The 27,945-nt window shown below is 36.8% G+C and overlaps 5 protein-coding genes and 1 non-coding gene across 8 annotated transcripts; 4 read left to right on the top strand and 2 right to left on the bottom strand.

Annotated features, from left to right (window-relative positions):
• The first annotated feature begins 19 nt into the window (after positions 1–19).
• On the top strand, positions 20–6,781 carry LOC132177130 (RNase H family protein). The gene is made up of 11 exons (XM_059589355.2): positions 20–152; positions 406–779; positions 1,489–1,647; positions 2,140–2,223; positions 3,102–3,197; positions 3,585–3,677; positions 3,751–3,894; positions 4,757–4,864; positions 6,026–6,077; positions 6,169–6,208; positions 6,309–6,781. The coding sequence occupies exons 2-10, from the start codon at positions 438–440 to the stop codon at positions 6,204–6,206; spliced, it is 1,116 nt and encodes a 371-aa protein (XP_059445338.2). The 5' UTR covers positions 20–152; positions 406–437; the 3' UTR covers positions 6,207–6,208; positions 6,309–6,781.
• Positions 6,782–7,346: 565 nt separating this feature from the next.
• TRNAN-GUU (transfer RNA asparagine (anticodon GUU)) lies at positions 7,347–7,420 on the top strand. Its single transcript has one exon. It is a non-coding gene; the product is annotated as a tRNA-Asn (tRNA).
• A 67-nt stretch (positions 7,421–7,487) lies between these two features.
• On the top strand, positions 7,488–10,129 carry LOC132177131 (Putative thiol-disulfide oxidoreductase DCC). The gene is made up of 3 exons (XM_059589356.2): positions 7,488–8,084; positions 8,245–8,412; positions 9,683–10,129. The coding sequence occupies exons 1-3, from the start codon at positions 7,775–7,777 to the stop codon at positions 9,904–9,906; spliced, it is 702 nt and encodes a 233-aa protein (XP_059445339.2). The 5' UTR covers positions 7,488–7,774; the 3' UTR covers positions 9,907–10,129.
• A 243-nt stretch (positions 10,130–10,372) lies between these two features.
• PRIN2 (Serine/Threonine-kinase) lies at positions 10,373–12,316 on the bottom strand. The gene is made up of 3 exons (XM_059589357.2): positions 11,976–12,316; positions 11,771–11,866; positions 10,373–10,689 (listed from the first exon to the last, which is right to left on the bottom strand). Exons 1-3 carry the CDS (start codon positions 12,255–12,257, stop codon positions 10,498–10,500), a joined length of 570 nt encoding a protein of 189 aa, XP_059445340.2. The 5' UTR covers positions 12,258–12,316; the 3' UTR covers positions 10,373–10,497.
• A 730-nt stretch (positions 12,317–13,046) lies between these two features.
• Positions 13,047–20,650, bottom strand: POL{LAMBDA} (DNA polymerase lambda (POLL)). Of its 2 annotated transcripts, none has more exons than XM_059592078.2 (14): positions 20,447–20,650; positions 20,205–20,342; positions 18,599–18,949; positions 18,310–18,403; positions 18,093–18,223; positions 17,469–17,531; positions 16,625–16,804; positions 16,487–16,540; positions 16,084–16,172; positions 15,434–15,524; positions 14,476–14,556; positions 14,005–14,072; positions 13,443–13,519; positions 13,047–13,340 (listed from the first exon to the last, which is right to left on the bottom strand). In XM_059592078.2, exons 1-14 carry the CDS (start codon positions 20,555–20,557, stop codon positions 13,309–13,311), a joined length of 1,560 nt encoding a protein of 519 aa, XP_059448061.2. In that variant the 5' UTR covers positions 20,558–20,650; the 3' UTR covers positions 13,047–13,308. The 2 variants fall into 2 exon arrangements, with proteins under 2 accessions (XP_059448061.2, XP_059448060.2); XM_059592077.2 differs by having other exon boundaries at positions 13,435–13,519; positions 20,447–20,592.
• Positions 20,651–21,177: 527 nt separating this feature from the next.
• Positions 21,178–26,624, top strand: EMB3108 (DEA(D/H)-box RNA helicase family protein). Of its 2 annotated transcripts, none has more exons than XM_059591029.2 (8): positions 21,178–21,634; positions 21,889–22,176; positions 22,299–22,412; positions 22,546–23,003; positions 24,583–24,889; positions 25,676–25,828; positions 26,145–26,196; positions 26,431–26,624. In XM_059591029.2, exons 1-8 carry the CDS (start codon positions 21,323–21,325, stop codon positions 26,463–26,465), a joined length of 1,719 nt encoding a protein of 572 aa, XP_059447012.1. In that variant the 5' UTR covers positions 21,178–21,322; the 3' UTR covers positions 26,466–26,624. The 2 variants fall into 2 exon arrangements, with proteins under 2 accessions (XP_059447012.1, XP_059447011.1); XM_059591028.2 differs by having other exon boundaries at positions 26,428–26,624.
• The last annotated feature ends 1,321 nt before the right edge of the window (positions 26,625–27,945 follow it).

The following is a 27,945-nucleotide window of genomic DNA, read 5'->3' as shown; positions in this document are numbered from 1 at the left end:
GACCAACCCGTTCCCGTTAAACCCGCCAAAACCCACCCAAAACCCATAACACCTCTGTCTCCGTCTGTCTGTCTGTCCCTCTTTCCGGTGTCGGCATTAAGCGCTGCGTGAGCTTCATCACTTCCACGCAGCTTGATCACAGTGATCAATTGGTACGTTAGAATACGTTAATTAGGGTTTTGCTCCGTCTCATTAAGCTCCTGTGTACGTATTTTTATGCTACTTTTGGTTGGTTAGCTAAAAACAAGTAGACATTCTGAAGAAAACGGAATTAGGTTAATCATGTTGTTTTAAAAAATCTATGTTCCTTAGTTTCAGGGTTTGGTAGAAAATCCAAAATTAATTTCTTAGAAGTTTTTTATTTTTGATGGAAGAATGTTTTAATAGCAAGCGATTTGCTTTCAGAAATCTGGAAAACCTGGGAAGCTTACTCTCTGATGAACTGCTTGTGGCAAGTGTCTTCATATACTGCGGCTATAGTTAGAAGGACCAGTCATTTTGTTGCGAGGAGTTCTTTCTATGGATGTGCTAATTCCTCATGGAAAATAAACTTTGAGTACACTGGTCTTAGGGCAATCTATTTAGAACCTGTGCTGACAAGGTTTCATGTTCGGTGCTATTCGTCTCGAAGGGGTAGCAAAAGCAAGTCTCCTTTACGGAAGTTAGATTCCGAGCCGGTGATGGAACAAGAGAAGGATGCGTTCTTTGTTGTGCGGAAAGGGGATATTGTCGGTGTTTATAAGAGTCTGAATGATTGTCAGGCTCAAGTTGGATCTTCAGTAATTCCTTTTGCCCTATAATTACTGCTTTATAATGTTATTTTGATTCTAAATTTGCAGATTTTCTTATTAACTGGCTTATTTTGTTAATCTATAGGATGTTTTTGAGACTTCTTTGGGACTATGTTCAAAAGAAATGGTGTGGATTTTAAAATTAGTAATCATATGTATAGAAACATTAGCAAAGGAGAAAATTCACAACATTAGAAACTTTATGTTATCATGTTGAATGCCAGTTGCTGCCACTATTAAGTCTGTATTATTCATGCATAACAATACACATAAATCTGTTAGAAATCTGTTGAATAGTTTCCTTTGCTTTTTTTTTTTGTGGATATAATTTTTTGTTTTGGATAAATTACTACTAAATTGAAAGCTGCTAAAGAGACAAAAAGAATACGTGTAGTTTGACAATCCTTAATTAAGTTGCTCTTGCTCGTTTTGCTTGTAGTTGTTTTTCAGTTTTTACATTCACTATACGTTGAAGCTTTCGAGACCATGACTTGGTGGTTGGTTGCTAATTGGTCATTCTCTCTCTGTTTGCATATGCCAGCATAACATGAAATCGAGATAATAACGTTTTTCGCTTCTTTCTTTTCCTTGATGCAAAGTATTTAAAAGAATGTAAGAGCTACAATGCATTTCATTATATTGTGCGTATTTATTAGACCCCTGATTACTAAACAGATGATTGTCCTTCTCCTGGTAGATATGTGATCCTCCGGTTAGTGTGTACAAAGGATATTCTTTGCCTAAGGACACTGAGGAATATCTTATCGCTCGTGGGTTTAAGAATGCTGTCTACACTATTAATGCTGCAGACTTGAAAGAAGATCTTTTCGGCACTCTTATGCCTTGCCCTTTTCAAGTAAGATGACTTATATTGTATATTTTAACAGTTGAAAACTCCTTTTCAATATAATGTGAAGGCAGATAGTTATCTGTGCCAATTTGATGTGAACTTCTATGAATTACTCTCTAAGTGGGTTGAACTTTTCCACTAGTTCCTTTGGATCTTTGAGAAATTTGTCCGAACAGTTGAATGTGCCTGCTCTCTGGTGATGTGATTACCTGTTCTGCTTATAACTTGAGAAGCTGAATAAGGAATCATTACATAACCTTGCTCCTTATGACTTATTTTGCTGTCTTAACTTTAAGTTGGTTGAGGTGTCTGTCCAAACCATTTTGTGATTATGTCAAGAATTACTTGTATTTTTTGCATCACATTGGCTCTCTAGTTGCATGCTTAAGAGTATGAAATTTTGTTCATAACAGTTCAACCAAAAGTTATATGCTTATTGTGTACCTACTGCATGTGGCTTATAGAATTGGGAAGATTAAGACTCCATTTACATTTCAGGATCCAGCTTCTTGTAGAGGTGAAACATCTAGCAAGGATGCTTCTAAAAAAAGATCACAGGAGGTGCGTGAATCAGAAATTGCGGTAAGTTGTTTCTAAACTAGAAAATTGTTGTTCAAGAACATGAAGAACCATTATGGCACATTTTTCAGTAAGATGACATTTTTGAAAGTGCTCTTATGACTTTTGTTAGTCAGCAGAAGTTTCAGTTGAGTCTTTGTCATCGTCATTAGCTCATAACTTGGAGTAATAACATCTTCTAAACTGTATTCTGGTGGCATCAGTTGTAACACTTTTTAAATGAAATTGAGGTATTCTGGTTGATCCTTCTTTCATTGACTAGATGAGCTCTGGTTGTCTGTTTGATGCCAGAGAATAGGGATTATTACTGTTATTTAGTGCTGGAGGTTAATCAGGGGTTTAATATGCTAATCAAGGGCTGATTATGTAAAAGGTGGGTGGTGATGTTCCAAGGATTTATGGTCATTTTTGTCCTCCTTGGCAGTGTTTGTGATCATCATCCTAGAACTCCATTCACCTTGTATTTGTCTCTCCTCCTACTTCTTTTATTGTCCTTTTTCTTTTGGCTACAGTAAGTCATTTTCCGTGAACTTTTGAAGGATTTTGGACTTCTCTGCTAAGAAATATGCCCCACTCCCTCAATTCCACCCCCTCCATTGGCCACCGCATCTGCGTCACTGGTTCCTCCACACCCCAAGCTTCCCCCGTCAACCTCCAAACCCCTCTTTTTTTTGCTTAGGAGTTTAGGGCAAGGGAGATTGAGCATAATATGAATCTTAGGCTTTAGGTGGAGTCTAAAAGCATGGAATTTCATGCGTCATATTTTAAAAGCCTATTTGTTTTTTTCTTCTATGCTAATATTCGGGTCCTGGTGTATGATGCAGACTCTGCTGTGATATTGTTGGTTTGCTTATAGTGACTCAAACTTTATGCTGCTGCAGGAAGTAGTTGGTTCTGCATCCATTTCAACTGATCCCTTGAGAAAGCTTGTCAAGCTAGACCATTCTGCTATGGTTGAAGCTCCGTCCGCTGTTTGTGTAAGTGTATATCAAGGTGATGCCTAATGGTTACAAGAAGGAACTTTGATGTAGAGTGCCCTTATATAGACCCCTGTTTTTGCTCCACCCATACTCTCCTTTGTACTTAGGCAGGTCTTCTTATCCCACTGTTTGGTGTGGGTGAAGCCAAAAAAGTGGCTCAGAACCGAGGCAATTCATACTTTATTTTCTTGTTAATTAATACGTTGAATTATGGGGGCCTTTTACTCGAGGACTACCTACCACAGACTCTATCCAAGATTGTGGACAGAAGGGAGATTTTTACTTCTTTGTTCAGAGCGTGGCGAGTTATATGTGGTAGCGTAATGCTTTGCATATATGGTGAAAACAAAAATGTGATCCGTGCAATCATGTTTGTATGCACAGCAATCCTGTATTCTTGAGTTTGATGGCGCATCAAAAGGAAATCCTGGACAAGCTGGTGCAGGAGCTGTGCTGCGAGCTGATGATGGAAGTTTGGTATACATTTTACCCTGTGGTGTTTGTATGCTACTTTTATTCATATCTTTATCTAACCTTGCTTTCTATGTAGACCTGTAGATTGCAGGAAGGTTTGGGCACAGCAACAAATAATGTTGCTGAATATCGAGCTTTGATTTTAGGGTTGAGATATGCTCTTAAAAAGGGTTTTACTAGCATCCGTGTCCAAGGAGACTCCAAGCTCATCTGCATGCAGGTTTGCAATGATGTTCCTTTTTTTCTTTTTCTTTTTCTTTTTTTTTTTTCCTTTAATGTGCGTTGGGTGTCAAGAATACATGTTCATGTTTAATTGTCTCTAATTATCATCTTCTGCTGTAGTTCGCTGGTGATATGTTTCCTTCACCCTCCAACCTTTTGCTCCATATGTAGGTTAATATATATGTAAAAACAGAATTTCTCGTTGTTGTTGCAGCAAATTCAATTCTTATCAGAAAGAGGAGTTTGATTAAAGAGATTATATATCCATTAAAATAGTTTCTTCTCAATCAGAAGGCCTTTTGGTGCTAGCTTTTATGCCTAATTTGAATTTGCCAGTGAATGATGAGTTGTAATGCTTAGATTGGTGTTTTGTCTATCCTGATTTACAAGGCAACTATTTGATCTGATATTCCATTTGGGGTTGTAAATTTAAAGCAAACTTCTGGCTTTGGTATTGCAAGATCTTAGCTCTTAACCTCAAACGGCTGATTGTACATTTAAGAGTGAATTTTAACTTTCCCACCTTGTGGTTTGGAAAGTTTGACAGGTTTGTTATATTATATTTCGCTGTCAGGGTAGAAAGAGTAAGCAATTCACCTTCCTGATGCATCTTCATATATGTGTGTGTTTTATATGTATTAATGCCAAAGTCTTATGGAATAAACCTTGATGACACTTTCCAACCTCAGGGTGGCAAAGTGAAAACAGGCCATATCTAGGGACCCAAAGCATGGGTGGTACCCAATGATATGATCAATACCGTTCATATTTTTTTTAGTTATTTGTATTGGTTGCGTTTTCCTGTACTTTGGCTTTTCTTTTTCCTCAATATTTTATAAACAACGCGTTTCGTGGAACAGGTTCAGGGTTTGTGGAAAGTAAAAAACCAGAACATGGCTGACTTGTTTGAGGAGGCAAAAAAACTGAAGAAGAAATTTCTGTCCTTCAAGATAAATCATGTCTTAAGGGTGCGTACAATTGATTTTGCTTTGGTTTTAATGCTATATTGTAGTTCTTATGTGCCCGGTACAACAGATATAGTAACATAATATTCATAAAAAAAGAAGAAGCTATTGTAACAGAAAATAGATGGTATGCTACACCCCTTGGAAGGATGGACAACACACAACTTTGAACCTTAGTTCCCACCCACTCACAAGAAAATGGGGCCACTACTATAAATATAGAAAGGAATAATTAATCAATAAACCATCTTTAAATTTTTGTGCAGCAGTGCTTCCATAGTTGTAGCATGCATACCAGTGCTTAGCGTGTGTGTGTATATATATATATGTTGTTTGATTGGTAAATTACACGCACCGGTGGGATTTGAACCCATGACTTCACCCTCCACCTTGCTATAAAAGGAGTAAGTACTGTTTGAGCTAAAAGCTCATTGGCGAATTTTGCAATTATATTCACTGCAGCAATAGTTAGATCGTTGATTTTTGTTTTCTTTACCATTACACTTAAGACTCAATATTTATTGTTTGATTAAACTCCAGTATTTTTCCCTACCATTTACATAGTAAGCACATATGTTGTTTTGTGCCAGCAGATCTGGACTAATGACACTGTTGTATAAATCCCACAATATTCTTCCATCCATAACTATGTATCTCAACCTGATACAAAATAACTAGAATAACTAGTTCGTTGCTGCTTACCTTGGTTGCTAAGGGATGTGTGGTTTTTCCAGTAAAAAAAAAAACTCTCTAATGCATCAAATCTCTGGTGGTGGCTTATGAGATGGTGTATTAAATTGCATTGTCCAGTATCATGTATTCAAATGGTTAAGCTGCCTGCTGTGTCATTGTTTAAACAGGCCGAGTTACAAGATCCACAGTTTACAATTATAAGCTTATTAAGCTAGCTCGTTAACTATTATCATATTCAAATGCCTCCGACTTTGGTTGTTTACTATTTTTTTGGTAAATCCATTGGATTCATGTCTTTTCTCAATGTCTTCATCAAGGTTCCTTTTGGCATTCTTTTTGTGTTTTTAAATTGGACTGTTATGCATAGAAACATTTTCTCGTTTGTTACTTCATGCATAAGAATCCTGCTACTGCTGCTTTTATGTCATTGCTTATTTTAACATTCTGACATTTTCTTTCTACCTCTCGAAGGAACTAAACTCTGAGGCTGATGCTCAAGCAAACTTGGCAGTCAGTCTTGCTGGTGAGGCTCTTGTGGTTTATCTAGCTTTTCTGGCCTTTAATTTTATTCTTATCTATTCACTCATTCTTGTGTAACCTGTCTCCTGCTACAGATGGTCAAATCGAAGAGTTGGAAAAGTTGTCCAATTGATGGTAGGCTGCTGGATATGTTCACTTTTGAACTATAGAAAATGTCCTGTTCAATGAGAGATTTGCGTTGGTCTTTGGGCTAAATTATTTTGCTTTTATATAGGTGACCTGATTTTTTGACAATTAAGCCCTCGAGAGTGTAGGAAATCTGGATTTAGAACTTACTGCCATGATGAGCCATGCACAGATGACTGGGTGTCATATCAAGAAGCATTGGATGATATTCTTTGAAAGTTTCGCCCTAGGCAGGAATCAGGGGTGAATCGATTTGTTTTTGATTTTTCACATCATAGAGATACGAGTGAGCCTCAATACAGTTGAATTTATCCAGCCAACTTGGGATCTGATATACAAAGAAACGAGTGAAGAAAATCTGTCAACTTACTTTGTATTCTTACCTTCATTAATAATCATTATCTTCTTCATTTTCAGAAGCTCTCTTTGTCTCGCTTTTCAATAAGCAAAATCGAAATGCATAAAATGGTGGGGCATGTGATATACCCGGGATCTTTAGAGGATCCTAAGAGCTTGTGGCAAATTGTAAACATTACAGGACCACATCACAAGCTAGTGGGCAGTTGCCTTTTCAACAATTAGGGCACTTTGTGCTATAATATATCTCAAAACAGTATATATTATTGGTAGAGTTGTTACTATTCTAATAATTGACACTTAAAATTATGAAATTGAAATATAACCCACAATTTAGAGAACAAAATTTATTTTTTATTAACAGTGCTGTAAATGGTTTAGGCTGACGTAGCTCCGAGTCAGCCTCCGACGATAATATGTTGACTTGTGTTGGCAAATGTTAAAGAATTGTAAGTTTAGGAATTTTTTTTTTTTTTTAATATTTTTTTGGGCAACTGTGGATAAATCCAAGTTTTGTGTGCTTTGCTGTGTCATCATAGGGTTTAGCCCAATCTGTGAGTCGATTAAAAAAAAGGCCCAATTTGTGAGTTTGAGATCCTATATCACATAAAGGTATACTTGGTTTAAAAGCGATGAGTATCCATTTGTTGGGATCTTGAGGGGAATTCATCACATACGTAACAAATGACTATATGTTGTTCTAGGCTCATATATTGTTTCTACAATAAAAATACTATAAGTATAAAATACCGGCATCTGCAGAACAAGAGCTGGAGTAGCTCAGTTGGTTAGAGCGTGTGGCTGTTAACCACAAGGTCGAAGGTTCGACCCCTTCCTCTAGCGGTGTTTTTTATTTTTTAATTTGTCTTCCCTCTTCATTTTGGGTGGGTCTGAAAATGGGCCGCGCACTTCTCACTCCCTATCCTATCCTGTCTAAAATCGGGACATAGAAAGAGGCTTCAAGAAGTGTCTAGAACACGGCGAGATTTAAGATCCAATTTCACCATTGACGCCCGATTGAACCAGCATCCAGGCCGTGAAAAAAAAAAGATTGCCACTTGTCATCCATGGGACCCTTTCACGTTCCTCGGAGACTTGCAGATCAAGAAATGCTCTTTGAGGCTCCAGCCCTAGCATCTGCAGTACCGAATCAAAATGACCTGAATAAGCAAGCAGAGCAGAGCCTGAGAACCTAAAATGATGAATATGACGGCAATGTTGACGAGAGGCGTTCGAAACTTAACCGCCGTAACTGTAACAAGGAGAGCTTCGTTTTACCGCTTATTTTCTTCAACCTCCTCGTCAACCCCCTCTCCGCCTCCTTCCGGCGTCGTCGTTTCAGGTGCCGCTGCTGACGTGGCCGATGTCGTCGAAGAAGAAGAAGATGAAGCGCAGAATCTGGTGTACTCGGATGCGGCCGGTTCCTTGGCCGTCAAGCCGGCGATCCCCACTATCCTTCAGCCACGTGTCGTCGTCTACGACGGCGTCTGCCACCTCTGCCACCGAGGTACGTGTACACTCTGTTTCAATTTTTTTTTTTCCTTTCCTAGGGTTTCTCTTTTTCAAATGCATTTTGAAATTTGATGTCGAGTTGTTGTTTTTCGGTTATTGCATTGGATTCCTGGAGTGTAGCTTTTGAGATTGAACTGTATTTTTGTGTTTAAAAGGGGTGAAGTGGGTGATCAAAGCAGACAAGCATAGGAAGATCAAGTTTTGTTGCCTTCAGTCGAAGACTGCCGAGCCGTACTTGAGGCTGTGTGGTTTGGATCGCGAGGATGTTCTCCGTCGCTTTTTGTTCATCGAAGGCCCGGGCTTATATCACCAAGCTTCAACCGGTTAGAACCGCCATTCGCTTTTACATTATTTGTTCGTGTATGTGTTTAATTCTTTCATGAAAGGCTGTGTTTAAAAGTGTTTTTTTCGGTAAACTTGTTTGTTTGTGGATTAAGTTTCAAATGGAAAAGAAAAAACAAAGACAAATTAGGGGCTCTCTTTGACGGCTTATATTTTGATTCGGCTATACTTACTAATTACTGCAAAGCTGCTGGTTCTTGAAGCATATTAGTTGCAATGGATGTGTTAATGTTTCTAAATCGTAACTGGTAAAAGAATGCCCATTGCAGCTCTTATGCGTATGGTTTGTGTTCAAGAGAGACTTTAAGGTCAACTCTTTCTTGTTGTTCACCGCTATTGCTCCTCCTACTTTCTTCCTTTTCTGTCCCTTTACTGTGAAAATGATAGAGACCATATATAAATGAGGCTTTAAGGTCAACGTGGCAAACTATTAGTGGTCTTTATCAATAAACCCAATTTCTGGATTTAAAATCAAATTGCTTTTCATTGGCTGCTGGTGATCACTTATAAGATCCTTTTATATGTTATGGAAGGCTCTGTGCTGGGCACCGAATTGGCGTTTCTATAATGTACATGAGTTCAAAGACCCTTTGAAAAATTGGCTTGGATTTAACTCGCAAGACCATGGTGTTATTCAATCTCTTGCACTGTGTCTGTTCGCCTGTGTAGATTATGCGTGATTCTTGTCGGGGATGTCTTTTACCAAGAACTTGTGTCTGCTCACTTATGTTTTGCTTCAGCCTGGCCCAACAAAGCCCCCTATTTTTAGTCCTTTTGCTTCTTGTAGAATCTTTTGGACAAATGATGAGAGAGCAAAGGAAGTGTTGTTGTTCCCTACTTGCAATTTATCTTTGAAGGTTCAGTTGATGAAAACAGTTATATTCCTGGGTATTCATGGCCATTAGATTCTTGGAAAATTTCCTCTTTTGTCATTCCAACTGATCCCATTATAAATTGTCACAGGAAACTTTATTTTGTATAAGATCCAAAATCAATTTCTTCTGTTATAGAGTGTCAGATTCAAGATTTGATTATTTTGGAGAATTTTGTGGTTTCAGCATGTGTAACACAAACTTGGGAGCATCTATCAAGAGAGCAAACTTATGAATATTTATACAGATAGTTGTGCTTTACAAGTACATGAATGTGAATAGTGTGAATTACTATCGATTTTCTTTGTCCAGCCTGCCTTTCCTACTGTACTTTTTAACATGATTATGCAAATCGAATTTGGTTGATGTAATTCTGCAGCTGCCTTGAGAGTTTTGTCCTACTTGCCGATGCCTTATTCTGCTTTAAGCACACTCTTGGTAGTTCCAACTCCACTGAGGGATGCTGTCTACGATCATGTTGCCAAGCGACGGTATGACTGGTTCGGGAAGGGTGAAGATTGCTTAGTTTTGCAAGAGAAAGAGCTGCTTGAACGTTTCATTGATAGGGAAGAAATGATGGGTCGGAGTAAATCAGATTTGTGATTAGCTTCTTAAATGCCATGAGCCCCATTTTGTTTGTGGATGAATTGGTTAATATTCTAAAGGGGATATAGATATCTAATGTTGTAAATGCGGGGTGTAGCTTGGCAAAGCCTTTTTTGTCATAACTAGGAGTTTCATTACTGGTATTACAGGTATCACATATTATGCAACGTAATTCAACACTTCAGTTTTGATCAAATATTGATATAAGGGAATGCTCATATATTTTTGTATGGTCCTCTATATTGATTGCACTCACTGAACACGAGCAGTTTGCAGTATTGTGAATCAACATGGTCTCGATACTTGATCGTAGGGTGGAAAATGTTTTAGACTAAAGGATTGCAGTCTTATTGAGAATCAGAAAATGATGAGATCATACATAAAATCATTTCCACCGACATTGAACAGCTTCTGTACGTTGATATAAAAATACATTAGTTTTCCCCAACGACCAGTAATGGAGCAAAACCTGCTCAAATTTCACTCGTCATTTCTCCATTCCTAGACAGACATAATACTACATATCAAAATTGAGAGACAGCTCTTACAGTACCCACATCGACAATACAAGCAATCTAAAAATTTAGCTTAATAGCTATCGCCAGTCCACTCTTTCCAATCCTTGTCAACACAATTTTGGGCCCATTTCACTGCTGCACGTGCAGCCTGAGGACCTCCAGGCAATCCTCGTTCATTTACGGTATCAGCCATGTCAATGAATGGTAAGACCAAGAGAGTTCCAGGACCACCGTAATGGGTGTGTAAGAACTCGCTGAATATCTGTTAAAATGCATCATCACAGGCAACATAGTTTAGTACCGGTATACTTGTACAGTTATACTGAACTTACACAAATCAACTAAACAAGTGCATCAGCTCAGATATTAGTTAATAGACGACCAAAATACCGTAGACAACAGAAATAGGCCAAAAATTAGAGGCTGATACAACTGATTGAGTGCATCTCATTACTACATCCTGTGACTAGTTTTTCCTTTTTCCTCTTCTTCTGTGTGTGTTTTATAACATGATTATCTGTCTACTTTAGGAGTGTTCGTAAATTGTATATGCCTTAACTGTTTGCAGGGCTAATCTAGACATAGTCAGATGGTTTGTTTCTTGCTTCCCCCACAAACCTTCTCTTCCCGCCTTCTTCTCATCTTCATTTTTTTCATTGTTTGACAACAAGAGCAACATATTCAGAGAGTTACTGCGACACATGAAGTACCACAATGTTGTTGGTCCTAAATTCTAAGCTCAGCCAAGATAACCCAATCAATCTGAGGCAGAGAGCAGGAAGACTACAAGTTTCCTCAAACTATAGTGGGGTGTTTCTAAAAGCAGTCTACAGTGGCTTGCTCGTGAAATCCAAGTACTTTTTCCTAAGATATCTTGCTAGCCACCGGGCCTCTGACACAAAGTGCAAGTCCTACACAAGGTGGTATTGTATCTCAAACCAGGAATTTTTTTGTCATTAACTCAACAAAACCTTAAACCCAATGAGGTAAAAGCAAGCAATATGAATCATTTTCTACCAAAGAAATTTTTTGAGCAAAAACAAATACCAAAGAAACCCTTAAATAACAAAGTACTTTTCCCTAAAACTTCTTACCAACTACTTTTAGGGCTTTCAAAGGACCTCGAGATAATGATTCCCTTGTACAACATACATAGTATTAAAGCCAATGACGGGGAAGCAGAAAGTAAAATCTAAGTGAAGGGCATTGAGAAGCCTAATATTTCATGACAAAGAATCGAGCAACACAAAAATCCTCTCTTTACACACACACTCACACGCACAAAGCATAACAAGCGTAAAGTAATTATACAAATAATTTGTAGAAAATAGAAGAGAGAGTACCCCAGCGCAGATTTCCACGACTTCTCCAACTGAATCTCCACATACATCTTTCTTAACAAGCTTCTCGTGGAGATGGGTCCTAAATTTTAACGTCTCCTGAATCCAATTTTAATTTTTTATAACGAAGACTCTCAGATTGATACTTCGGCTGAATAAATAGTAATTAAACACAATGTTTATACACGCAAAACGAAGAGAGACTTACGGCATCAGCGAATTCAGGAATTGGGTCGGGGAATTTGTATTCGGCTGCTCTGCAAATCTGCTTGGTGAAAGAGGAGAGTGAAAGTGGTATGCTTTGTGCTTTTTTGCTTAACGAAGGATAGGAATAAGAGCATTTGAATGTAATATCACTTGGACGATTGCACGAAAATGGTGCTGAGCATAAACCTACAACATAAGAAGAAGAAGAAGACGAAGAAGGAAAGAAAGGTGAGGGTGAGTGAAATGTTGTCGTTGAAGGAGCTACGCCTGCTCTCAAAGCCATCTCTTTTTCTCCCTTATCCAACTCCTCACCCACTCTGTCGCTTAAACCCCGGAAAGAGGGTTTTTAAAGAGTAGGTTTAAATATTATTTTCACTCTTTGTCTATCGATTTGGTTTATTTCTAAATATTTCGTTTCAACATGCTAAATTTTAGCATTTTTCAACAAGAAGTCCGTCGCCGGCTATAAAAGCGGTTAAAACGACGTCGGGTAGGTGATATTTTTGGTTTTTTTTTTTAAAAAAATAAAAATAAAAATACAACTTTTCAGAAAAATATTTACAAAGCGAAAATGAAATACTCTTAAAAAACAAAAAACACTTTCTAGAAAAGTACAAAATAAAAAACAATTTTTTAAAAAAAAAATAAGAAACAAGACATACACTATAGAAAAAGCTTCCTACCTTCTAAGGAAAATGTTTTGAGAAAACAAATGCTTTTTTTTTTTTTTGGGAGATTGACTTGTTAATTAAAAAACAAAAAACTAAACTTTTGAAAGAAAAAAATAGAGGCAGCCATAGGGCTACTCGATTTACCCGTCACCCCCAATGAAAAAGGAGTGGCCACTGGCCACAACTACCTTAATAGAATAGAAGTGGCTGTACAGTCACCCCAAGAGAACAAAGGTAATTATGTGACCGCTTCTCTTTATTATTATGTTTTTAATATAATTAACATAAAAAAAAAAAAGTTTATATCTTCTCAAAATAAGCATGTTTAATGTTTATTTACCTGATGGTTTTAGTGTGCTGTGTAGAATAGTACACTAGGAATTGGGAATCAAAGCCCAAGCTCAACTTTAAGATACATCAATCTATGTATTTGCACCCTTTGTTTGCATTACATAACTTTAGCATGCCAGTCCATTATATGATGTGTATTACAGGGAAAACATGCTACAACTCTCTCTCTCTCTCTGAGGCAACAAAAATGTGAAGTTTGGGAGCTCCTCCTATGTACAGCAAGCTCATACAAAAGTATCTACATCTCACAGATTCCTTTCATGTGGTTCAAGCCAAGGAAATCCCAGGAAATCAAACACCTCTTTCTCTGTGTTAAATTTCAAACTTGCGGTAGCTCTTGTGCCCTGCAATGGAACCATGCATGCTAAGGCTAAATGAACCATGCATGAAAAACAAGAATGATGTCTAGAGCAAACACCTAAAAACCAAAGTCATTACCCGTTTACCGCCTGAACTGTAAGTAGCTGGAAATAGCCCTGTATCATCGAGCCGGAATCCTTTAGGTTCTGCCAGCAATCTCAACCTGCACAAATGTAAGAGAAGATAGTTTTAAATTTCTTCAAGAAAATAAAATTTCCATTTATCAGTCAGTAATGAAGACATTTAGAAGTGATGCACAAATATATGTACTACACTAAAAGCGCATCAATTGGCACGAGATAAAAGAAGCTATAGGGAATGGTTCTAGAAATCTCAGCACCATTCCGTTAGCAGCAAAGGAAAGATTGTCAGTACTCTTGAATAAAGCTAGTTGCTCGTGCTTTCCAAGATATGTTGGTTCAGCAAATCTCCATGAGGAGATGTGTTATTCAACAGCAGTGCAGCACTTCTTCCAATACTAAATGTTTGTAACAAATGCATTGTCCTTATTCTATGTTTTTTAAGCTTATAGAATCCGACGCAGAGAGATTTTCTGTCAACTTCTTTTGTTTCTATGACAGGCAAACACTTCGTGAGCTTGAAAATTTATTGAACTATAGACTTCAATAGTTAGCAAGGAGAACGTACCTCCTATTTAAAACATCATTCCCTGTCCAAGCTATTAGTCCAAATGCATATATGTCCCTTGGGAAAACCTACAGAAGCAGAATATAGACATTAAAGTATCAGGAAATCAATCACGTGTATTTTTGCAGTCCTAAACAAAACAATTAAAACCTGTATAGGATTGGCCAATTAAACATGTAAAAAGAAGTAAACTACAAGAATTAACCTGAAAACAATTTTTTATTTTTTATTTTTTCTCTTAGCACTAGTAACACAAACTTGTGGAGGGGTGTTAAAGAAATGGAAAAAGGATTGAAGGATGCTTCTTCCCCTCATGTTGTTGGCGGCTTAAAACCCCTAAATTCAGAGAATCCTCTTCCACAAATGGTCAATGATTCCCCTGGTGGGAATATGAATAAATAACCAATACAAATATGAGTGCAGATGTTCCTTCTGGTAAATTTGTCTGAAATTTAGGAAACCATCAAGTACCTTAAAATCAATGCGGTGGCGCAACTCACGTCCAGGATACGTGCAAAGTCCGAAGTATGTGTCAACACCAGAATCGGTACCCTGTGCACAATATTCCACAAAGAAGCTAAAGGAGAATACCACTGCACGTCTGAAACATAAAAGCATACATGCATGACAGACAAGCGGAAGGAAACAGCTTAAAATACAAATAAGTCTACTGCAAAATGATTCTTGTCTCTTTTTTCCTTTTCCTTTTCCTTTCTATAATTTTAGTTTACAAATGACAGGTGAGAATTTGAAGTTCTTTCGCTTTTCTTCTTTTAAGTCTTCTTTGCAACCAAAGAGAAATGATACTTCTGGACAGTAAAAAAATGACAACTAATTTTTATCCTATTTATTAGACTTTCTAACTTTACATAATTTTAGTAGTGACTGACCTCTTCATAACAAAACTTCAAGCGTGACTGGAACTACTTAAAATTAAATCAGAAAAGTGTCGGAAAATCAATTATTCCAAAAACTTCAGCTCCAACAATATATAGTAAGCTAACAAGATCCTGGAATGATGAAAAAGCTCATTTGAAAATTGTTTCAAATGATTCATAGGATACAGAACTTAAAGATTAATAGTGGCGACGCATAATTTTTGCAAGAATTCAAGATAAAAATAAAAAATAAAAATAAAAATAAAAACTTAATTTTTGACTCATCAAAAAGTACTGACCATCACAAGGATATCCTTTCCTGTAATTGCAGAATCCAGTTTGCGGAAACAAACTAATAACTCTCAATGTTAATATATATTTTTTAAATTACAATATGCTACATGAGGTGAAAAAAATAATAAAAAGAAAGCATCTGAAAATTAGGTACCCCTTAAAATTACATTACCTATCCTCCTCATATACTAAATAGCATACAAGAAATAAGAAAGCCGTGTAAAGGAAAAATCAGGCAGAAAGAAAGAAAATATTACCTCCTTACTGTGACTACTGAAAATCAAATCCTCTCTCAAGAACTTCATATCCTTTAAACGCTTTACATATTTTGATAAAAAACCTGAATGACTGTAAGTAAAGAGCAAATTAACACAGCATTTCAGAAATAATACCACACATGACTGTTAGAAAGCAGGAAGACACTTAAAGTAATAAAAGAATATAACACTGTTAGAGTATTAGCAACGGACTCCCTAAATCCCATTCCCCTCCCTAAAGGAAAAACTCTCAAAAAACCTCGTGTAACAGGCTCCCTTGGTGTTCCCTAAACCAAGGGAAACCCAAGGGAACCAAAAGTGCTACCCTAGATCTAGGGTAGCACTTTTGCTTCCCTTACCAGATTTCTCTTACAATAGACCATAAAATTTATTCTACCATCTTTTTTTTTTTTTTTTTTTTTTTTTTAATTAAAAAAAAAAAATTGAGAAATTTCTTCTACCATTTCATTTATATTTCATTCTCTCAGGGGAAGAAAAATGTATCAGAAAGATAAAAGCTGAATTCAGGAGAGGAGCAAAATATTGGCCCAAAGCAACCTGATCTCCTCTAGGATCAAGACAAATAGACCTTATAAATGAAACAAAAATATCAGGTACATGACACACGAAGAGAAGAAGGAATGTTGAACCTCTTTCCATCGGGATGTGTAATTATAATGTCCAAATCCCCACAGGAAGCTTTTCCACGTCTAAATGATCCTCCGCATATGATAATCACCTTAAAGACAGACATCAAAATATTAGAATAAAACCATATACAAAAATGAATCATTAATGCTAGAATTATAAACAAGGCTTTTGCCTTGAGGTTTGGCTATCAAAGAATCATATCAAGATCCACATCTGATCAAATAACAATGATAAACCTGAATTAAATTCAGCATATAATCAATTCATCCCACAATGTTGGCTCATATTAACCAAAGAAATTTATAATGGTAGATAGACAAAGAGAAAAAAAAATTACACTTATCCCTAAAAGCATTTTCAGCTGGAAATGATTTGCTGCAAAGAAAAAGTTATAGGGCTCACCCCAGGCAAAATATCCTCCCCAACTTTCTGAAGAAGCTCCTCCATCTCTTGGACCTGAATCAGAAATAGCATAAAAATATCCAAGGTGGTAAGAATTTTTGGATTAGCAATGCAAAATTCCAAGCATGAAGATCAGACCTCATGGCGTGGAATTCTATGCTTGATATCATGAAAATACTTCAACCCAATTCTTTGTGAATTCGTTAACGACTCCTCATCCTTCAGATCATCTAGTGTACGATATCCTTTCTCATACAGTTTCAGTGCAGTGGCTGGACCAATCCCCCAAACTTCTCCAAATAAGTTGATTGTTCGCACCTGGAAATAGTAATGCAGTTGAAAGAAACATTGTAACAAATAGCTCATGTGTGTGTATATATATATATACCAAATCTATGTTAGCGGATAAACAATTAAAAACCCACTCCAAGTCAGAGTCTACTGTCTCTATCACGAGTAATTTTCATAGTTACTTATTTTATTTAAAACATTAAAAAATTGAATTAATAAGATTTTAAATCAAAACAAGATAAAATAATCAAGACATAACAAAACTTAGACCTTCAAAAGCAAGAACAATTTAAAGATCCACATCCTTCGAGCTTTATAGTATTCTAACAAGTCAAACTTGACTTCAAACTTATCAAAAAAAAAAAAAATAGTATTCTAACATTTCAATGAAAACTACAAAATGCCAAAAGAGAAGCCTCAGAATCTAAAACCATCATGAAAATTTATTAAGAGCATAACCATTGGCATCCAAAGGCTATATTCAAGAAAACAAGTCCAAATTAGAGGAAAATGTAATAAAGGAATTCCAAGAAAAACCTACACAAAAAGGTGGTAACAAGAAAAAAGATACTCAACAATCAGAAAATTGTGTAAATAACCCATTCTTTTGATGAACAAAAGATTGTAAAATAACGGCCTTTAGCACTACATGATAGTAAAATTTTAATTCTACTGAGGACCTTTGCAACACCTTTTCGTCTCTTTCAAAGTGCTCCAGCTTGGATAACTTTCCAGTTGTCACTATCTCCTGGATCTGCAAGTAATTACAAATTGCTTCTGTAAACCTTAGATGAAATAAGTTGACACCATACTTGCACCAGAATAATGCATACATTTACAGCATATGTTTCTCTAAATTCTGCTCGCGATATGTGTGAGGATCAACAACTGATATTGCAAGATTTGAGCTTCGAGATCAGAATTAATACCTCACCACATTAGTCTTCAATGTGAGAAGCGCAAATTATAGCTAGGTTTTACATAGCAGACCATGAGTCAACTAAGCAAGTGACAATATCATGATGAGACGCATAACTCAACAAACACATTCCTGGTGAATCATAATCATATATACAACATTCAAAGAGGAAAATAGTATAATTAATAATAAACTACCCTATTAGTCACACTTAAAAGGGTGAAAAGGAAGTAACTAAGAAACCAATCAGCCGTACTATTCTAGGAATAGAGGTGTTTAGCATTAGTATAGAATTCATGCCAAGAGAAACTTGAGATGAAAAGGTCCACTTTAAAAGACAAGCCAAGTAATCAACCAAGGAAATTAATGCAGGACATCCAGATAGTGTTCACTTACATGATCTTGCAATGACTTTCCAATCGAGGGTAGGTCTTTGACTTGGTCTGCACTTTCAATTTTGAAGGGCAACTTCTCAATAACTGGAATAGCCTTGTGGTAGCTAAATGACCTTCGGTCATCACCCAATGCTTTCATAAGCAATAACCACAAGACATCAGATCACCAAGAGAGCAAAGAAGAAGAAGACAACCAATAATACAGAATAGTATTTCACCTCGATATATGTCAATAAGCCTTCCAAATATCTCGGTTATATTCTTGTTTAAATCAGGAGGACTATACAGCAAGGATGACTGCAACACGCCAATCTGTATACAAATAGTAAATATATTCAGCTGCAAGGAAAAATAAAGCATAAATTCTATAAAAAAAAAAAAATGCCAGTAATAACATATCATTTATCATCCCCACTCCCAAAATATCCATGCTGTCGTGCTGTAGCTACCAAATTTTCAACAGAAAGTTTCAGGAATTTATCTGAATTATTGGCTACTGAATCTTACGTCCTTATTCAAAGCATCAGGGCTGTTTGGACAGGTATTTTTTGGGCTTATACTATGGGGTGACTCATCAGAACCTCCGGGGGTACTTGGTTCGTCATATAGAGCATTAATTTTTGCATCTTCTTTGCTTTCTTCTGCATTCGTTTTTTCTGAATCTTCAGGAGAGGGTTTGATCTTTTTGCTATTCAATGGTTCTTCATAGCCAGAAGTGTTTCCGTTGGATTTTTTAGGAACTGAAGATTTGTCTGGTCTGTTACCTCCTTCTGGGTCCACTTTAAGACTGTACAAATCCTCAGATACCTTTTCTCCTAATCTCAAGCTGTCCTCCAGCCATTGATAAATGAGAACACTCTGCAACAAGTGTAAAACCGTCACAGCTTTAAACAGGCTAGTAAGAAAATGAAAAATATTTAAATATGAAATTCAACGATGAATATGATATATGAGAAATACAATCTAACACAAACAGAAGCATATATATAATCTATCACAAGTTACTATACAGGATAAAATGATGAAATTTTGCTAGCTGACATGAAGATTTGATGGAGTGAAAGGTGTACCAAGCTTTCTCAAGAAAAAAGTCAAAATCAATTATCTGAAACTAGATCTTAGAGGAGTCACATACAGTTGAATACCGAAAGCTACATAAGGTCTATATCTAACTCGGTTTTCTTGCCCCAGTGTGTCCTTTATATCCGTAATCTAGATTTATCAAAATCAGCATCTGAGGATCTTAAGTGAAGCACACTAGGAGTAGCTTTAAGGCTCCATTTGTTTCGACCGAAAAAATGTTTTCCCTATTTTCCGGTATTTTGTGCGACCAAAAATCTCGGTCAAACCGTAAACATTTTCGGTTGACCAGGAAAACCTCATTTTAAGCTGCGTAAAATAGTTTCCTTTTTTTTTTTTTTTCATAAACTATTTTCCGAGTTTGAGCTTTTCCTTCTCAACCCATAATACCTGACCTCCTTCTTGCACGCACTCTCTTTTGTAGTTCATTATTTGCCACTGCCATTGCCTTTGCCGTCGTATTTTCCATACGAGCCAAGCGCTGAAAAATATTTTCAGCTGAAATCATTTTTTACCGAAACATTTTCCCACGTAAAATATTTTACATCGAAATAAGTAGAGCCTAAAAATAGCATCCTAGACAGTGAAGACCCTCCGAGAATTCGGGTCGGTCAATAATCAACATAAGAAGGCATGGAGGTCAAGCACACCCCTTTAATTACAATCCTTGCCAGCTGCTATGAGTATCAAGCATTCAGCACCCCAAAATTAGCCGCTAAATTGCTAATATAAGCCTTATGCAACCAATTAACATTAAAGGCAAGACACAGTATATAATACATCCAACTACAATTCACCAACTTCAACTAAACAAATCTGACATTCAAGGACAAAACTTAAAAAAATTATTAAAAAAAAAAAAAACTTAATTTCACTAACTTGTAGCTCACAAAATTCACAGAAGGTTACATGTCAAACTTGTAACCAAGATGGCAAGACCGTGATTCATTCAAACGATGCAACACGAAAGTTGTAAATCATGATGCAAAATGAGTAAGGCGTAATAGAGGGAGAGATAAAACGGGAAACTCACTCCCTTAAAGCGTGCCAAGCGTTCAGTGCCCACTTGTTTGAGAAGGGCCTCTGAGTTCATAGCAAAAACATGAGTGACCCTTTTGGACAAGCGCTCTTCTATTTCAGCCCCCATTTGCACCAGCTTCTGCTTCCAAATCTTTAGCGTGCCCGAAAATATGAAGAGTAAAATGACATTCATATACAAAACAAACTTCAAGCAGGTGGGGATGTGACAAAATTACAAGATGGTGAAAATGAAACCTGTAATCGGCGAGCCTGAACAGCGTTTTCGACCAAGAAAACGACAAGTCCTGCGAACATCCCATGTGGGTCCGGAGGGGGAGTTCGGTTTTTGATTGGCTTTGGCGCCATTGAGTCTGCTTTTGCCTCTTGGTGTTTTCGTTCTTCTTCTACAAGATTTGCCCGGCCAATTTTCCAATCGAACGAGGGTGCGTTGGTTTTAAAGTCGAATTAATCCTATGCTCGGTGCAAGACACGCGTCTGAGCAATTAATTCATCCATTTTGTTTTGTTTGTTTATTTATTTTTTGTTGCATTTTGAACTATTCATGTAAAATAAATAATAAAAGATTATATAATAAGAGCACTTAACCTTCCTCATATCTTTATTACCTATATTTAACCATCTAACTTATGGGAATAACAACTGTGGAGAGTCGTTTATGAGATGCAAAACGATAAGTCATTTACATCAACATTCAACAGTACCTTAGAGAAATATATATATATATATTTACTCCTGGAACTGCAATCTTATTTGATATCTTCTCAAAACTCCAAGTTGTAATGTGAAGAGATGTTTTACCAGCTCTTTTCAATTATCTCAATTGTTAAAAATTTGCATTAACTTAATATCCTAAAATGTCTAAAAAATACAACTATTCTCTGGGATTAAATTTTTTTTTTTTTTAAAAAAAAATTACTTATATTTAAAAATAAAAACTCTGATGTCTGAACTTATCCACGGTCGTGGGTCTTGACTCTCGAGTGACCCACGCCCACGATTGAAAGGGTTTATGCTTAAACCCTAAACCCTATCCCTTCCCTCCACTCAAAAACTGAAACCCAAAAAGGGCAATCATTTTCCGCCTTCAATCCCACGATTGAAAGCCCAATAATGCTTCTCTATCGCTCAGCTTCCCTGCTCCCTCCCTACGAACTCTTATCCCCGCCTAAACTCCTCTCCCAATTCAGGCACGCACACTCATTTCTCTTCAATCCCTCGCGCTCTTCCTCTTCTTTGCACTTTTGGCTGAACCCGCCGCGCCGTAGACCAGCTAGGGCTTTTGCGACCGCCGCCGTTGCGGAAAGGAAGGGAACCGATACTTTCTATGCCGACGAAGACGTTTCGTGGATTTCGCTCGGCGTTTCCGATAGGCTTTCTCGGGCTCTCTACAACGCCGGCATCGATAGGCCTTCTCTGACTCAGGTACACCCTCGCCATATTCACTCATGGGTCGAATTATCGCAGAAATGTTCCAAGAAGAGGAAAAAAAAAAACGAGAATGTTGACCAACAGAACACTTGTGCAGTCTTTTGCCTTGAAATTCTATGCTAGATTTGTGAAGGCTCTGTTTGGATCTCTCTTTGTAATTATTAAAGTGTATTTACTCATTACGTTCATTTACTGCTGTTTTATGAGTTTATGATAGCTGCTAAGATATATTTTGATCGGAAATTTAGGCCGCTTGTGTACCGGCTATACTTTCGAGAAAGGATGTGGTAGTGGCTGCGGAGACGGGTAGCGGTAAAACACATGGATATTTGGTTCCCCTAATTGAAAGGCTGTGTGCTGTATCTGATGATTCTGCGGAAACCGTTTCTGATCAAGAATCGACACCTTTGCGAAGGCTTTGTCTTGTTCTTTGCCCAAATGTGCTGCTTTGCGAGCAAGTGGTTCGGATGGCCAATGGTCTTTGTGGTGATGATGGTGAACCACTTCTCAGAGTTGCATCTGTCTGCGGTAGACAGGTATTTTATTTGCAAATTGTTCTCGGTTATTATTTATGGATACAGCACCATTTTAGTGAAAGGGATTGTCTATAGACATTTTAAGGTTCTGGGTTCTTACGAATAAGAAACTTTGACTGCAGGGATGGCCAGTTAACAAGCCTGATATTGTTGTGTCCACCCCAGCTGCCCTTCTGAATAATATTGACCCGAACAAACCCCGTCGTTTGGAGTTTCTACGTGGCGTGAAATATGTGGTGTGTTTTTTGTTCAAGTAACTATGTGATTATGTTGGTTACATAAATAATTGCAAATCTGATACAGCAGAACTATGAGAGAGGAGAGATCACATCATTTATAACTAATATATCTATTTACTATAACCGGCAGGTGTTTGATGAGGCAGATATGCTTCTCTGTGGGGGCTTCCAGAATAAAGTTATTCGTCTAATAAACATGCTCCGCTTTGATGAAAAGCTATTATCTCGGTCAAAAGAATCTGTATCTGAGTTGCCAATGGAATTGGAATCTGAGCATTCATCAAACTTTACTTTAGACAACAAAGAAGACGTACAAACTGAAATCATATCAGAAGGGGAGGAAGATTCTGGGGATGTTGATGACTTAGCAGAGGATGTTGATGACTTAGCAGAGGATGTTGAAGCTGTGTCAAATGAAAGAAAAGACTGGAGGAGAGTGAGAAAAAATTATGAGCGCAGTAAACAGTATATTTTTGTTGCAGCCACCCTTCCAGTAAATGGAAAGAAAACTGCTGGGGCAGTGTTGAAAAAGATGTTTCCAAATGCCAATTGGGTTAGTGGAAATTACCTCCATTGTCACAATCCCAGGTACCACATCATTTTCTGTTTGCCAGTTTTATCTGTATTGATATTCTTTTTCCCCATTCATAAAAAAAAAAATTATTTTCCGCCTTGCTAGTTATTTACTTTGAAGCATTAGAGTGAGTTTTTCATTTTTAATAGATATATGCTAGTAAATATCTAGTGACCTATTGCAAAAAGACAGTTTACTGTTAGTTCAATGGAAAAATTTTGGTATGAAAAAACCAAAAAAAAAAAAAAAGTATTATGTTCTGTGTTGGATTCTGCTCTTTAAGAGCAAATGTGCAGTAGGCTAATGATTGTTATATTAAAACTGCTAAACTTCTGTTTGGTCACTTATATTTAGCCCACTATGAGTGTTTACAACTAGCAAAAGAACGACTGTGCATTTTATTTTTCTTGCTAACTCATCTGATGCTTGTCGCTTGATAGTTTGTAGTACTAATTATGGCCCACGTCAGACTTCCACAGCAAACTCATGTACGTGGTTAGGGATGTCTGCTTGTGCATTATGTGGATCAAAATTTTGATTTCCCCCCACTTTAGGACATCCTTGAGCCAACTCGTTGGCAATGTCTTAACAATAGCTTGACTTCACTAGCAATCTTTACTGCCATTGTCATGCGTCTAGCTTATACGCTTGGGTGACATTTAGAGTCAGAAGGATCAGTTCTGAATTCTTAAGTGACTCTTTTTCATGGAAACTAGTGTGGATGAAGAACATGAAGGAGAAAATTAAATATGAGGGGAAACTACACTTACCCCTTGAACTTAAAACGTCAATTGCAATGCGTCAAAACTTTAAAAAGTTGCAATTTACTTTCCAAACTACCAACCTCTTTCACTTAGCCTCCACTGTTAGAATTTGTTGTTAACTTGGACGGCAAACGCATGAAATGTCCATAACACCCTGGTGAGAAGTGTAAAAACACCAATATGCCCTTAAATTATTGTTATTATTTAATTTTTTTTAAAAAAAAGAAAAGAAAAAAAATCTTTGCAATGATCAACCCATGACCAGCCATGGGTCTCCTCCATGGAGAACCACCCACGGCCTTGGACGAGGTCTTTATTTAAAAAAAAAAAAAAAGAATCAAACGCTGGGGTATTATTGCCATTTTGGGTTTTCCATTTAATTTAACCAAAAACTCTAACGGCGGGGGCTGGAGTGAAAGGGGCTAATAATTTGGGGCGTCATTTGCAACTTTTTGAAGTTTGGGGGACATTGCAATTGAGGTGTAAGTTTAGGGAGGAAGTGTAATGTCTCCTAAATCTGAAGCAATGCTTCAGGTGAAAAAATATGCAACTCTAGTAATCTATATTTGGCCTTATTATCTATTAAGATTTATATTGGGAGCTTGCTGTTTTGCAATATTACATGCTAATGCTGAACCATTTAGCCTTGAGATAAGAATTACTGATCATTCCCTCATATGTGATGACAGGATATGATTCTGCTATATAAAATAACGTCCTTACATTTGATATGCATTCTGCAATTTTAATTGCAAATTAAGCACCTTGACATTATGATGCATTTGATAACGCGTGTGAGTTGCTGATCATTGATTCAATTCCATTTCAGATTGAAGCAGAGGTGGGTTGAAGTTACACTTGAGACTCAGGTGGATGAACTCATAAAGGCTGTGAATCAAGGTTTTAAAGCTGGTGATTGCCGAACCATGGTGTTTGCAAACACTGTTGAGGCCGTTGAAGCAGTTGCAAATGTATTGCTGAAAGCTGGGATTGACTGTTACCGTTATCATAAGAATTTTTCCTTGGAGGAGCGTACACAGACGTTAGCTGATTTCCAAGAGAAAGGTGGTATTATTGTGTGCACTGATGCTGCTGCACGTGGTGTTGACATACCAAATGTCTCGCATGTTATTCAGGTGCTTTTCTTTGTAACAAATTAGCTAGGTTCCTGCCTTATATATCTGGTTATCTTTCACTGAACAGAAAGCCCTGGGCCACTGGTAATGCTAGGTTTCAAAATAGGGAGTAAATGAGCAAATGGATATGATGAACATTCAAAGAAATTTTTAATTACTGTGAATAAGCAGCTATGAATGAAATGAAAATTACTAGGTCCCAATACATTCAAACAGAAATTGATAAAACATTTAAATAGATATTTTTAAGAGTGGTAACTAACAAGAAGTGAGAGTCAATTTGTTAACTCTGGTACATCAGAGTAAATGTAAATACAAGGCATGAACTCCTCCAAAGCAGGGCCAATTCGTGTATCCACCCATGTCGGGTAAATGTCAAACCCATGTAAACTGTTTTCTCCACACGGATCGACTAGCTGGCCCCAAAGAATTGCTTGCACTTAAAGGGATTCGAATCTTATAACTGATTGAAACGGCACTAAGACCATGGCCCTTACCACTTGAGCCAATCCCTTGAGGTTACAAAAAAAAACAAGAAGCTATTATAACATGATCAAAACAAGCTTTCTGCAACTAATAAAAGAAGCAAAGGTTAAAGTTTTTCAATGTTGGAAAATATGACCTCGCATAGGGCGCTCTAGGTGATCTTTCCATTTTGCTATTATATCCAGCGTGCTCCCTTCAAATTGTTTTTACACTTTCGTTTTCCACTTGTTCAACAGTTTCTCCAACTGGATTTATAAATATATAGAGGACTTGACTCTTGAAATGATTTGTCTATTCCAGGCAGACTTTGCTACTTCTGCTGTGGATTTTTTGCATAGGGTTGGTCGCACTGCTAGAGCTGGTCAATTTGGACTTGTCACTAGCCTGTACACTGAATCCAATCGGGATCTTGTTGCTGCAGTTTGTCAAGCTGGGGATATTGGTCAGCCTGTGGTAATTCTTCAAACTTGCAATTTGATGTTCAAAAATATGCTTTATGTGAAATGCTACGTAAGCCAGGATTCAGAAAACTAACAATGATAGCAGTACTTTATTTTTCCCCCTAATGGTGTTTAATGTGACATTGGATACTTAGGGATGTAGAATACTGCAAGTTACAATTCTCATTGTCATTGATTGTTAATTATACATGAATGGAAGTCATGGCATCCGAATGATGGATTACAAGTTCCATATGGCTCCGTGTCATTTTGTTACCAATACTTGGCCATTTCTTGAAGGGTGACTGGTTATTTTCTTATGCCTGCAGGAGAGTGCATTTAGCAGGAAAAGAAGCTTCCGCAACAAGCTTAAGAAAAGAGGTAAAAGTTTTAATTTTCGTTGGCAAATATATCAGGTCTCAACTGTCTACATAAACATGAAATGCATATGGTGCAAATATATTAAAGGATGCACTCACACATTAAATGTGTAGTAGAAAAGAGAAAGTTTTATTTAATATTTGGGTAAAATTAATTGGAAAGAAATTTCTACTGACTAGAGAAGTACGGTTTGGTTATGATACTAAATTTGTTCTCATATTTATGATTTAGCAGCTTTGGACAAAGTCAGAGACTTGTCAACCGCTTAGAGAGCGTCTTTTGGCATAAAATGGCTAGATTGTGAGGAACTTGGTATGTAAAGAAGCATAACTTGTCTTCATTTATACAACAGAATCCTAGCGATGTAAATGGATTGGATTGATCTTTTTCAATTATATATGATCCAGTTGATTTATACATGCCACAAAGTGAAGATCTCTGTTGCTCACTCTAAACAATTCTTTCATTCTAGGTGCAGAAATATTCCCTTTCTACTGTCCTACAGTCAATATTAGAGTTTCATTCTATATCTTCAAGCAACCCCAATTTGAAAATGTTCCTTTCACTGTTGTTGCAAACATATTCCCTTTTTACTGTCTTACGGTAATTTATCTTAGGCTGCATTCTATATCTTCAAGCAACTTCCATTAACTCTTGTGTCAGTGATTGATCATGGATGTCCTCTCGTCTTTCTGTAGTTCCACCGGTGGATGTGCATCTCCAATTTGTGGGTCTATTAAGGACTGTGAGGTAAAGATCTTACTTGATCATTGCCCTAGGTCTTTAGGTGAGAATTGGAAAATTGCATCTCCAATCTCATGAATTCTTGCCCATTATTGGAAAATTGCAGCATAGCTTTTATCACGTGAATTCTTGCCCGTTATAGGAAAATTACAGCACAGCTTTTATCACGTGAATTCAATCTTGCCCATTTATAGGAAAATTGCAGCACAGCTTTTTAGGCGTTTTGAGGGTATGAAAAAAGTAGTTCTAAAGCGGTATTTGAAAATTCTTTGGTAAAATTCACTTAATCCCTTTAAATTATCACCCTAATAACAATCTATCCTTCAAACTATCAATTACGACAATTTACCATCCAAATTATCAAAACAATGATAATGTACTTCCAATTTTAACAGAATGATGAAATTATTTTAACTAAATTAAAAACAAAAATATTAAAATTTAATTTTTTTTAAAAAAAAATTACGGGTATTTTTGTCTTATTAAAATTTCTATATGTGTAATTTTGTCATTTTGCTAACATTGGAGGGGTACATTGTTATTGTTTTGGTAGTTTGATCGGTAAATTGTTACAATTAATAGTTCTAGAGTAAATTATCATTGGGTGATAGTTTGAAGGGAATAAGTGGACTTTACCCAAAATTCTTTAAACGTATGGTCCTTGTCACTTTAATTTTTTATCCCACATGCGGGGTCTCCCAAGTATAAAAGAAAGAAAAGTAGTTCGATAGAGGTATTTGAAAATTCTTTTAAAAGTGTTGCCCATTATGGCTTTCTTTTATCACGTCAATATGTTCCTTGTCACTTTAGTTTTTTATCCCACATGCGGGGTCTCCCAATTATAAAAGAATGGGTTTAAAGTTCCAAGTGAACAATTTCATTCCTGTAAAACTTGACAAATCAGCATTCCTGTTTTGTAATATACATACTTAATGAAAAAATTTATATTTAAAAAAGAAAAAAAAGAAAAAAAAGAAAGAGAAATGGAGAAAGAAATAAAATATT

Source organism: Corylus avellana, chromosome 4 (assembly GCF_965113065.1).
Source record: "Corylus avellana chromosome 4, dhCorAvel1.hap1.2, whole genome shotgun sequence".
NCBI lineage: Eukaryota > Viridiplantae > Streptophyta > Magnoliopsida > Fagales > Betulaceae > Corylus > Corylus avellana.
The sequence above is the reverse complement of the archived record's forward strand: the minus strand, read 5'-3'. Positions and strand labels throughout refer to the sequence as shown.